Source organism: Mobula hypostoma, chromosome 6, assembly GCF_963921235.1.
Source record: "Mobula hypostoma chromosome 6, sMobHyp1.1, whole genome shotgun sequence".
NCBI classification, from domain to species: domain Eukaryota; kingdom Metazoa; phylum Chordata; class Chondrichthyes; order Myliobatiformes; family Myliobatidae; genus Mobula; species Mobula hypostoma.
Window position 1 is genome coordinate 71,866,797 of NC_086102.1, and position 13,188 is coordinate 71,879,984.

The 13,188-nt window shown below is 38.7% G+C and overlaps 2 protein-coding genes across 8 annotated transcripts in view; one reads left to right on the top strand and one right to left on the bottom strand.

Annotated features, from left to right (window-relative positions):
• The window catches only part of ccdc191 (coiled-coil domain containing 191), a 58,099-nt gene extending 48,619 nt beyond the window's left edge, over positions 1–9,480 (top strand). The window contains exons 16-17 of one of the 4 annotated variants that reach the window (XM_063050980.1): positions 3,889–4,043; positions 4,145–9,480. In XM_063050980.1, the coding sequence (XP_062907050.1) occupies positions 3,889–4,043; positions 4,145–4,277 (288 nt within the window). In that variant the 3' untranslated portion in view covers positions 4,278–9,480. The other 3 variants (XR_010018352.1, XR_010018353.1, XM_063050981.1) reach the window with 3 other exon arrangements.
• Positions 9,481–9,682: 202 nt separating this feature from the next.
• The window catches only part of zdhhc23b (zinc finger DHHC-type palmitoyltransferase 23b), a 30,208-nt gene continuing 26,702 nt past the window's right edge, over positions 9,683–13,188 (bottom strand). Inside the window, exon 7 of one of the 4 annotated variants that reach the window (XM_063050984.1) lies at positions 9,683–10,679. In XM_063050984.1, the coding sequence (XP_062907054.1) occupies positions 10,412–10,679 (268 nt within the window). In that variant the 3' untranslated portion in view covers positions 9,683–10,411. The remainder of the gene's footprint in view (positions 10,680–13,188) is intronic. The other 3 variants (XM_063050985.1, XM_063050983.1, XM_063050986.1) reach the window with 3 other exon arrangements.

Here is a 13,188-nt window from a genome sequence, read left to right on the forward strand (position 1 = left end):
TCTCCTCCAATTCTTACCATCACTGTCACGTAGCACTGGCAGCAATCCTGAGAACGCCATCCTTGAGGTCCTGTTCTTCAGCCTTCTGCCTAGTTCCTGAAACTCACACTTCAGGACCTCATCCCTCATCCTGCCTGTGTTGTTGGTCCCTACATGTATTACGACTCCTGGTTGCTTTCCCTCTTGTACCAGGATGTCGTGCACCTGGTCAGAGACATCCCGGACCCTGGCACCCTAGAGGCAACAAACCATGCGGGTGTCCTTCTCACATCCACAAAATCTCCTGTTTGCTCCCCTGACTATAGAGTCTCCAATGACGACAGCTCTCCTCTTCTCCATCCCACCCTTCTGCACCACAGGGTCAGACTCCGTGCCGGAGGCCCTGCCACCGTGGGTCACACCTGGTCGGTTGTCCCCACCAACAGTATCCAGGATGGTAAACTTATTATTCAGGGGAATAGCTGCAGGGGTGCTCTGCACTACCTGTCTGCTCACCTTCACTTTCCCCCCTCTGACTGTCACCCAATGACCTGCTTTGGACAGTCTAGGTGTGACTACCTCCCTGTAGCTCTCATCTATGACTGCCTCATTCTCCCTTATGAGTCGAAGGTCATCCAGCTGCTGCTCCAGATTCCTTACACGGTCTTCCAGATCGCCCAGCCGTATGCACTTCTGGCAGATGTGACTCTGCGGGAGAGGGGTGTTCCCCCAAGACTGCCACATCTCACATGAGAGGCACATCACCGTCTCAGGAGACATTGTAAAAACTAACCGCGAGCAAGCTTGTCCTCCGCCTCTTATCGTCGAAGCCTCTCGAGTCAAAGCCTCAAAGCTCCACTCCTTCACTGGCCACTTTCCACCAGGGATCAATCTTTTGAAAGTGTGTTATTTTGGAGCAGAGCAAATTATTAGAATGTTAGGAATTAGAGAAAGTTAATTGGGAATGGCTGTTTTTGGACACATCTGACATTTTGGGGGGTGTTTAAAGACCAATTGCACAGGGTACAGGACAGTTATGTTTCAGTGAGAAGGAAGGACAAGGATGGCAAGGTAAGGGAACCTTGAATGTCAAGAGAGGTTCCGAAGACTGGCGAGTAGCTACTGTTGTTCCATTATTCAAAAGGGAAATGGCAACTACACACTGGTGAGTCTTGTGTCAATGGTAAGGAAGGTATGGAGAGGATTCTTAGGGATAGGCCATGGTTTTCTAATTGCTCATAAATTTTAATTAGGTGCAGTCAATGTGGCTTTGTGCAAGGCAAGTTTGTCTTACTAACTGGGTTTTTCAAGCAGGTAGTGAAGGTGACTGTAGATGTTGTGTCTATGGACTTGAGTCAGCCGTTTTACGAGGTCCCTTGTGGGAGGCTCATCTAGAATATTAAGAAACATGGGATCCATGGTGAATTGGCCATTTGGATTCACAATTGGCTTCCCTTTAGAAGACAGAGTAGCAGTTAATGGACTTATTTTAGGTGAAATTCTGTGACAAGTGCCGTTTCACTGGGATCTGTTAACAGCCCTCTACTGTTTGTGATATCATTAGTGTTGTAGACAGCATAGAAGACCGGAAAAGGACACAGCGGGATATAGATTGTTAGCAGATATGGACAGAGAAATGGCAGAGGGAGTTTAACCAAGCAAAATGTGAAGCTTTGCACTTTTCGGGGTGAGATACAAGGGGATACTACTACAGTATTATTGAAAGTGGCTACACAGGTTGATAAGGTGGTAAAGAAGGCATAAGGTATGCTTGCTTTTAGTAACTGAGTTCAAGAGTCAGGAAGTTATGTTGCAGCTTTATAAAATTTGGTGCACTGCATTCAGTTCTCCCATTATAGGAAGAATGTGGAGGTTTTTGAAAGGGTGGAGAAGAGGTTTACCAAGATGCTGCCTCAGTTATTATAAGGAGAGGCTGGACAAACGTGATGTTTTCTCGAGAATATCAGAGGTATGGATACACAGCTGGCATCTTTCTCCCAGGGTTGAAATGTCTGATAGCAGGCGGCATCCTGTAAGGTGGGTGGGTGCCTGGAATGTGCTGCCAGCAGAGGAGGAAAACACACTGGCGGCATCCAGGAGCTTCTTGGATAGCCACGTGTACGTGCAGGGGATGGAATGGAAGGATACGGACAATGTGTAGGCAGAAGGGTCAACTTAGATGGGCATTTAAATTCAGTTCAGTACAACATTGTGTCAGAGGGCCTGTTCCTGTGCTGTATTCTGAAGCAAAGAAATACAATCTGAAGGAGTAAAGTGATTCCAGCTACTCATCCTCCTCAGGTTATGGCAAGGTTACATTTCCACACAGCAGAGACTCCAGCAGATCCATACCACTGGTCTGAGTGCTTGTTCATTTGTCCAGGTTTGTACACAAGATAGAGAAGCTGTATGAGCAACATTAAGGTTAATAAAATGCAAGAATAACAGTTAAGTTTTAGCAATTAGCTTGCAAAGGAGCAATGTGCATAAATGAAGTAATCCATATGGTGGTAAGATTGTACTAATCTAATACAACCCCAAAACCTCTCACCTCATCATTTAGTAACAGCTCTTCAATAAAATAAACAAGTACAGTAAAGATCCAGCAATCCCTTCATGTTTGGCTTTTGCCTTACTGGATGTTGTTTTCTGAGCTCGTTCCATTTACTGGGGTCTACGGTTCCCTTATTGCATTGACCGGAAGCTATTGCTCTAAATAAAAGTGAATTAAAGGAATAGCATCCAATAATCCATTAAAAATCTGTGTCCTGAGTGTGCCAAATTAATGGAGGTTTACAGTACCTGAGAACTGATGTGCAAATAAAATGTTTACTTTGCTGGAGATCAAATAAATGATGCTTGAGTAAAATCTGGAAGTGTTGCTTTAAGTAGCCAATTCATCACTATATAAATTTCACATCAGGCTAGGTAGCAAGATGATGGCCAACTTTCCAACTTGTATCATCTGAAACTAAGTTCAATGTAAAATATTTAAATATCACAGGTGAAAATAAAAGTGCTAAGATCTGTGGGTGGAGGAGGAAGTATTTCAAACAAGTAACAGGCCATTTCTTCCACAGCATACAAAAGTGATTTACTTTCCAGACAGAGTTAGGGGTTTAATATCCTTCAAGTGATTATTTATTGTCATGAACAAAATATCCTTTGATATTTTAGCCTAGGTAGTTGATGTAAAAGCAAATCTGTTCAGACTTGAATACAGGGTTCCTGGGTATGGGTTAAAGTACAGATCCTCACAGTCATGCAGGTAGGTGGCTAGAGCTAAGACACATCACTGTTGGGCTCCACATGAAATCCAATAGGACAGCATATTTCAGAGCACAGACTGCTAAAAGAATGGTGTAGGTCTTAATGTTATTTAGATTCGCTAGTTTAAATAATGCTGAATTAACAAAACAATGGGAAAAAGTGTTGTGGCATCTGGGAGGAGTTTGTGTTGTACATCCCCAGGATATACGAGTAAGGTAAGCTAAGGTAAATTGCCACTTGCCTATACATAGGGGGTAAAAGAACAGAGGGAAAGTGCTGACCATGTGAAAGAAAATGAATTGCAAGACTCTGGGGAAACAGAGGGGAATGAAACTAATAAGACAGCTTAAAGACTCAGACAACTTCCTTGTGTTAGAATTCTTATTATAAGTGTTCAAAAGAGGGTGTTGAATCTTTGAAATTCACATCTCAGTAGAGCTGGGGAGGCTCAGTCATTGAGTACTGTATATGCAAAAGACAGAGATTTTCAGATTTTAAAGGGAATTAAGGGAGATCCAATTTTTTAGCAAGAAAATGGTGCAGGGATAAAAGACCAACCATAGATCCTATTGGATGATACATTTATTCTATTGTACTCTTCCTCCCCCCACCCCCAATTGATATGATGTTCTAATACAGTATAATGAATATACCAACATTATGGAAGTGAGAGCAAATCAACACTATCTGACAGTTCTAAGAAGATCCACATTTCTTGCCTGGTGTGACTATGTAATGATAGAAAGGACTGCATCATGGGAAAAGGAAAGAATTGGAACAGAATATAATCAGAGGTACTGGCTACATTTTTTCCATTGACAGTCTATTAGAATAACTAAAATACTTTAATTTAAACCTTACTGTGAAACTGTTCTATTGTGTTTCTTACCTACAGGAGGATAGCCAAGTCAGCTTTCATGGCTTGGAAGACCTTGCCAATGGTCATCAGGGAGGAGAAGAAAAAGGAACAACGTATTAATGAGCTCAGGAAGAAAGTTGCTGAAATACTTCCTGATTTCCTGACATAAAATATTAAACAGTGACTATCTTAAAACTCTACAAGGGAAAAAAACCTCCTGATCCACCCTCAGTGGACACAATAATGTTGAATTGGTGTCTAAAAGATCCTCTATTCTGCAAGGAAAGGACAGCATGTCATGACCTCTGCATTTTGTAAATAAATTCTAATTTAATTAGCAAAGTACAATTTTAAACAGTCTCTTTATTGGATATTTTTTTTAAAAACGTTAGCATCAGGACATTAAATTTTTGAGAAGCAAGTTTTGCACGTTGATCTTTGGCTATATGAAATTGAAGACGCACCCACGAACTAAACTAGAATCATACAACTTGTCTATACTGTTATTTCTGAATATATTCATTATTATATCAAAGATATCATTACTTCAACAGCAGTTCTATGTCAAAGATAATATTCCCCTCTCCACTAAACACAATTTCACAACACTATATATGTAAAAGAGTAATATGGAATTGGTATTTAAAGATAATTTGCTTACTTTCAAAATTTTGAATACCAACCATACACAAAGAACTCAAACACTGTTTACCTATTCTTATTGAAAATGAATTCACAGTCTAATTATAACTACCTAATTTTTAAAAAATACTATCAGCCAACTACTTTGTGGTAAAGAACTTCAAAAACTTATTATACATTTGTAATCAAAACTTTCGCAAATCCATTTTGCCTTTTCTATTAAAAAAGTTTAAAGTTGTAGTCAAAATGCTCATAACATTGCTTCTGTACTGCTGTTTATACAAACTTAATAACTTTTCCTCTTAGTTATTGAATAATGGAATGGGAAATAAAGTCAAGCCTCCTATAAAAGCAGGAAATCTTGAACATACTGTAGCTTCAAAGATGGTAAAATTCATCTTGACTAGTGATAAACTCATGATCTACTCTTAGAGGACACATTAAAATTGAATTCATGTCCAAAGAATTTCCATTCTGCAAGGAGGCCAGCCAGTCAAGCCCTCCTTATGCACTTTGCAAATAGATTAAAATTTTTCTTAACCAGTAATAAACAATACACAGATATAATAAATAACATTATCTGGTTGTCTCAGAGTAAAGTAAATCCACTTCTGAGCCTTCAGTTTTAAGAAATTAATAATCTCAGATTACTGCTTCAATGAAATGTCATTTGGAAATACTAATGATGAAAAACATGTTAAATCTTATAGATTAGCAAGGAGGCAGGACTGGAGTGAAGTCAGTGAGAAGGCTGGTATGGTCAGCGACCAGATTGCAAGCCTAGAAATCAGGATCACCATGTTACTGTAAAAGGGAAGATAGGCTTAAATTGCTTCTATTTCAATGCACATAGCCTGGCAGGTAAAGCAGACAAACTGAAGGCATGGATTGCTTCTCGGGACTGGGACACTGAGGCCATAACGGAAATATGGCTGAGGGAAGGGCAAGACTGGCAGCTCAGTGTCCAGGATACTGATATTTAGATGTGACAGAGGGATGACACAGCAACAGTGCAGAGAGGATATTCTCAAGGGATCATCTGACAAGGCCATTTGGGTAGTACTAAGGAAGAGGTCACCTTGATAGGGCTATATAGAATAAACAGCAGGAACTTGAGGAGCAGATGTGTTGAGAGTACTGCACATAGTTCAGAGAATAGTAGGGTAGTACTAGTGAAAGATTTTAAATTTCCTGGTATTGATTAGGCCAGGATAGGGCAGACCACTGGTGCATCCAAAAGTTTCCTCATGCAATATATATTTAAAAAAATGACTCAGGCAGGAGCAATACTGGATCTCCTCTTGGGGAGCAAAGCAGGCAGTTGGGGAATACTTGGGTCCAGTGAGCTCAATTAGTTTTAAAATAGTTATGGAAAATTATAGAACTGGTCCACAGGTTAGGGTCCTGATTTGAAGTGGAAGCAACATTGAGGGCATTAGGTATGATTGTCTAGTGAGATCAACAAGGTACCTTTATTTAAAGGGAAAAGAACAATTGGCAAGTGGAAGGCTTTTATAAGAGTTATATCAGGAGTCTGGGGGAGTAGACATACCAAGTTCAGGGAACCATGACTGACAAAAGAAATTGAGGCACTGGTAAGGAAAAAGAAGTATACATCGTATTTCAGCAGCTGGGTACAAATTAATCCTTCAACAAATATAAAAAGTTTAAGAGCAGGTGTAAGAGGGGTAATCAGAAGGGCAAAGTTAGGTATGAGATGGATTTTGTAGGCAGAGTTTAAAATAATCCTAAGAGGTTCTTCAGTTATATTAACAGTAAAAAAGTGACTAGGACTGTGTTCTCTTAGAGACTAGAGACTATAGGAAATGGTTGAGATTATTAATGTCTCTTTCTCCTTGGTGTTACTAAAGTGAATATCACGGATGCATGTGATAAATAAATGCATCTCAGCAGGTGCACAAGAAAGATGCTGCCTGGACCAGAGAGACCAAGTTAAAGGGCAGAATTGGCCACACTGGATCTTTTATTCTCTGGAGCACAGGAGAATGAGGGGTGACCTCAGTCCATAAAATCATGAGTATGAATAAGGTCGACAGTCATTGTCTTTTCTAAAGATATTAGGGATCTGACACGGTTCTTTATAACAGAATAATGAGCATCTGGAATGAGCTACCAGAGGACATGGTTGAGGCAGGTACAACTGCAATATTTCACAAGCAGTAGAATAAGTACACGGAGGGGTGGGGCTTGGAGGGTCATGTGCCATATGTAGGCATCTGCGACTAGTAGGAAGGATGCAGTGGTTGGCACAGTCCAGTTGGGCTGAATGGGCCTGTTTCTGTGCCATATTAGTCTATGGCTCTAAAAGAAAATCACAACCACTTACGCGAAGATGGTAGTTGCACAGTCCTGCTTCGGCCCTGCAATGGTTAGCACAAATTTGCAACTCGTCATTTTCATATACTAATTAAAAATGCACCAAGATGATAAAAAATTTTATTTTTAAACTTTTTTTTTAAATTCAGGACCATTTTTAGTTCTTTGAATGGAGTTTATGAACTGGTATTTAATAGTTCTTTTGAGAGTCAAACCTCCTTGATTTTTGGTGACCAATTACTTCAAATAGTGGTAGGTATGGGCGGAGCAGGAAAATTCATTTTTTTGGAATACAGTTTTGATACATGAACATAGTTGATGTTTCCAAGATGGTTCAAACTGCATTCAAATACAAAAAAAGCACAACAAATTTTCAAGGATCTCAAAGCAATTACTTATACAATGATAAATTTATCAATAAATACCAAGTCCGCTGCCCATTTTTAATATACAGAATTTTCTAATACAGTACTAGAATACTTCATCTAACATAGTTAACATCTTAAGTTAAAATATTCTCTTTGCCATGAATATGCATCTTCAAACTTTCCTTTGTTGAGCAGATACTCAGTTACCTTCAATATTTGTTCTTTCTCTTCCAAGCCACTAGGGTTTCTCACTTCCAGAGACCACAGTTGAACCTCTGTGACCTCACACAAATGGTCATTCATCATGAACCCAGTCACCTGCAGATTTTGATATGCACAGTTCTTCCAAAGGGCTGATTTATCCTTCTTGATCACAGATGCAATCTGAACTCAAATTTACAACAGGCCAACGATTTGACCTACTTACTCACTCCATCTTTGCTAGATGAGCCACAGTGAAAAAATATTTTCAACCAAATTAAATAAAGTTTAACAAACGTTAATGCACAAAATATTTCTTCTGAAATAAGTTCCAAGGACTCTATGTATTATAAATGTGGAGTGTTGTATTAGAGATCTCCAATTACAATGAGAAACTGAACACAAGATAGATGACACACTTTTTCCTAACATAGTTTAGTCATATATTTGGAAATGTCTACCTTTACCAAAAAAAAAGTTTAAAAACCACGTGGCATCCTTAAAACTAATTAAGTAATTAACTTTATGCAGTTAAACTAAACTATAAAGGCTAGTTATCACATTTGAGGTGAAGCACCCTCAAAATAAAATAGAAAAGGGTATAAGTGCACCAAAAGCTTTATCACCTTTTTGGAGAAGTCAGTACTAGACATTTAAAATATTCTAATTAATGTCAAGTATTTCTACTTGAGAGATGACCATTGCTCGCAAATAATTGTCAGTGTCTACAATATTCTCCTGTCACTTGCACTAATTCTTATTTGAGGGATATTTACATCACATTTGAAAGTAATGCAAACATTAGTAGGGAAACTATAGAAATTGCATTGATTTTAGCACATGAGTGGTTTCTGTTTTGGCATGGTTTTTCTGGCTTTAGTCCTGTGACTTAACATCAGAGTAATTTGTTTCACAGGTATCACCACAACGTACATAATGAAGGAGAACAAAGCACAAGATAAATGGTAATTAACACTTAGAACACAAAAAAAAATCAGAAAAACTTGGAATAACAATTGCCTATTCACAATTTAAATCATCAACCTGATCTTTGAGATTGAAAGTATTAAAGGTCCATATTAATGGAATTTTAATCAACATCTGATCAGATCAGCGACTACAACTGGATTACATCCACATACATAGAGTTGCATTGGGAATATCAAACTATTTATATAACATAACTGCAGAACAAACTCATTGTGCTATCCCTTTTCAAAGTGGTTCTTCAGCTATTTATAATTATTTTTGAAAGTTATAATTTTTTTTCCAGAGCCAAAATGTAACTAGTGTAACTGAAATGTAATAGTGTTAACTGTATGCCTCAGTATTAAGCCTCAAACTTTTTTTAAACATGTTTTGTGAAAATAACTGATTTAAAATATGTACACAAACACCCATGATAAAAATGCTATAAAATACTTAACATCAAACAATGGCTATTCTTTCCTTTGACTTTAAAAATTAATAAATTTTCCCATGCGCTTATGAAAATATTGATATAAATTCAGTATTGATGGTATTATACCCAAAAGAAAATGCTGGAAACATTTAGCTGGTCAGGGAGCATCAAGAGACGCACAGCTAATATTTCAGATTGATGGCCTTTCATCAAACTCTCAATGACCTCAATGTTACCTTAACTTTGCCCACCACATCCAATGTTCCATTTCTATTTCAAGTTTTTAGTACATAGTGTTCCAGTCATTTGACTAATTCCACAAAATGAAATCATAGAACACAGATTCTAAATACAAATCATACATAATTTCAAAAGTAACATCATGTGAACAACCTTCAATTAACAGGTATTGTACAGCTTCTGAAAATGAGGTAGGTTTTACACACACCGAGCAGCTCAATTTCTGCAAAATCGAAACCACCAACAAGCTCAACTCAGGTAAATTCAAAGCAGTGACAAAATCAATTTATCACACCCATTCCCAACTTAGAAAGGGATTGTGCTGTAGATAAATTGATAGATTCCTGACCACTGCTTCAGAAAGACAAATTAGAATCCTGCATGGTTGTAGAATTTAAGTGATTAATTAACAGTTATGGCTATCACAAAACTGCTAGATTGTCATAAAGCCATTTGGTTCACGAATGCCTTTAAAGGAAGAAATCATTCCCCCCTTTACACAGCATTCCAGGCCCACCAATGTGATCGACTCTGAAACTACTCCACAATTTAGTGTACGCAATGATTTGTGCCAAATGCTTGCCTCGCCTGCCATATTCACACCCTGGGAAGAAATTTTCAAAATCCCTATTTAATTTCACTAAGAACTTTATTAATCCCCAAATATTATCCTTAAATCATATTACTTGCATTAATTTTCCTTATATTATGCATCATCCTAGAGTCCTACAGTCAACCTGCTTTTTGCACTCCTGAAATTTCCTGATGAGTTCTTCCAAACAAATCACAAACTCTGGTTAAAAGAAAATAGTTTTTATATACATAGACACACGGGCAGTAAAAGATACATCGACTGTGATCTTATTGTTACAAAAAAAGGGATTTGTGGATAAGCAATATCCTACACGTTGAAACCAAGCTCCCCACTGCAATGCACCAAGGAAAATGTCCTAATATCTTCAGTGTGAGACATTATTTTTGACACATTTACAATTAATTTGTTTCGAAGGCTACTGTTTCATTCAGGTAGATTTAAAAATAAAGTATCAGGCACATATTGGGTCATAAACGTTTATCTATGACTCAACAACTTAATTAAAATAACAGAAACATTTACACTAAATCTTCAAATCTTGGCTTTAGATGATTCGACTGAAGTTGAAGGAATTCTTTCCAGTTGTTAATGAGCCCTCGGTTGTACTCATCAGTTTTTATGATTAGCCCACAGAGATATTTGTCTCCAGTTTTGTCTCTCAAAGCAAAGCGTGTTTCTCGCTCAGTGATGTTGTAACTGATGTTGATGAGTTGGATGAGGAAAAGGTAACCCATTCCCGCAGTGACTATTGTGCAATACCAGACACAGGTGAATGACAGAGCAGTACTGTGAAAGATAAAGCAGAATTCACAGCATTACAAAAATTATATATAAATATACTCATGGCAAACAGAGAAACTTGCAGATGCTATTGTAAACACAGAAACATTCCAGAATCTAGGCACAACGCTCCAATACTTCTGAATTTCAAAAACAAGAACATTTTTAAATACTGAGAATATTTCCCATCCATTCAAAAGAAAACCCTGGTTAAATGTTGTAAGCTATTAACAACAAAGCAGTTGAGGCCCTGGCATACACTGATAACTCTGAGTAGCAGCCTGCCTAGTATTTTTCTTCTTCTTTAATTAATACATCATCCATGCAAATGCTATTCCTCAAAATACTACCTGGGGTGACAACACTTCTTGTGTCATCTTTTCAATTCCTCTCAACAATCCAAATTCACACCAGCCATTCTTTCACCTCTTAAATATTCTCCAACATACATTCCTAAACAAAAATATGCTCCATTTGTACACGGAGGTCAAAAAAATTAAGTGCATCTCATTCATTTCATTTTGGAGAGTACTGGGAATTTAAATTACACCTTAAGATTCACAAATACCATTGTGCTAAATTTTTTTCAGTTTAAGAACAAAGGATCTATTGCTTTCCCAGCATATTTGACGAATAAACTCTTCTCGGGCTTCCAGTTGGGTAAAGGTATCAATTTTAACCAACGTTTCGATGAGAAACTGCCAGGTTCATCAGGGATGATGCCTGAGCACATCTAGTCCAGTGGTATTTATACCCCTGTCATCATCCCTCCTGATTGGCTAGTTCTCACCCAATCAGGTTTCTACTGTCCCATCTCATTAACAATCGAATTCCAGTTCTTACTTGGAGCGAGACCTTCATTTTTGTTTACGGTCTTTTTTTCTAGTTTTATTTCAATTGCTTCCTTCATCAGGTGCTCCCAAAAGCCATTGGCGCAGCACGGTAGTTTTTTGCCAAAGTCAATCCTATGGCCATTGCAAATGCAATGTTCTGCTACCTTTCTCCAGGTAAACCAAATGGATACACCTCCTGTGCTCCTTAATGCAGGTTTCCACCGTGCGTCCCATCTGGCCGATACAAGCTGCTCCGCATTCACAGGGAATCTTGTAAACACTAGCTGTCCTGATTCCCAGGTAATCTTTGACCCACATAAGCTGTGATTTGAGCTTCCTTATGGGTTTGTGGATGGTATTAATCCAGTATTTCTTCAGGATCCTGTCAATCCTTCCAGAAACCATGGAAATGTAGGAAAGACAGGCGGTAACCCTCGTGTTAGGTTTCCTGGTTTTTCTGTCGGCCTTTTTAAGGACCCAGTTGAGTTTCTTCACCTTGTGGTCATTCTGTAGGAACTTTGTGCATAATCCTCTCATTACCTTGTAGAGACTCTGAAGGGCCAAAATAGTTTCCGCAGAGTTAATCAAAGTAGAAGGATCTGCTTTACACTGGGAGGCATGATGGTGGCTATTACTGTTGAGGGACAAGTCTGTGTGAGTGGGTTTCCGATAGACATCATGTCCAAGACTACTGTCGTATTAGAATAAATAGAGCATATTTTTGTTTGGGAACACAAGTTGGAGAATATTTTAAGAGGTGAAAGAATGGCTGGCGTGAATTTGGATTGTTGCGAAGAATTGAAAAGATGACACAAGAAGGGTTGTCACCCCAGGTAGTATATTGAGGTAATAGCATTTGCATGGATGATGCATTAATTAAAGAACAAGAAAAGTAGTAGGCAGGCTGTGACTTGGTGTTGATCAATGTATGCTGGGGCCTCAATAGCTCCTTGTGCAACTGGATCCTCCACTTCCTTACTTGTAGATCTCAGTCAGTTCAGATTGGCAACAGCAGTTCATCCACAATCACCATCAGCACAGGCGCACCACTCACTTTATACTTACGACTGTGTGGCTAAGCACAGTTCCAATGCCGTATTTAAGTTTGCTGACAACAGCACTGATAGCTGAACCAAGGGCGGTAACAAATCAGCATACAAGAGGGAGATTTAGTACATGTGAAAGGTTATTTTTCCCCTCACACAATATAATTTGACCTCAACACACATCAAAGTTGCCGGTGAACGTAGCAGGCCAGGCAGCATCTCTAGGAAGAGGTACAGTCGACATTTTGGGCCGTCCTGACGAAGGGTCTCGGCCTGAAACGTCGACTGTACCTCTTCCTAGAGATGCCGCCTGGCCTGCTGCATTCACCAGCAACTTTGATGTGTGTTGCTTGAATTTCCAGCATCTTCAGAATTCCTCGTGTTTATAATTTTACCTCAATATGTTTTAAAATTATTTCCAACAGGCACAGAACAGGACAGAAGATAACAGTAGTTATTCACTGCCAAGTCCAAAGTTTATCTCCTTTCCCCAGCCCAGCCCAGCCCATATCAGTTATGCTCATTCCAAATTCTCTCTTCAGCCAGCAATAACACTGAGAATTAAATTCTTTGCTGGTATATACCTACATCATAAATCCATTTGCTACCATTTAGCAATCTAGACAGAGATAAGAG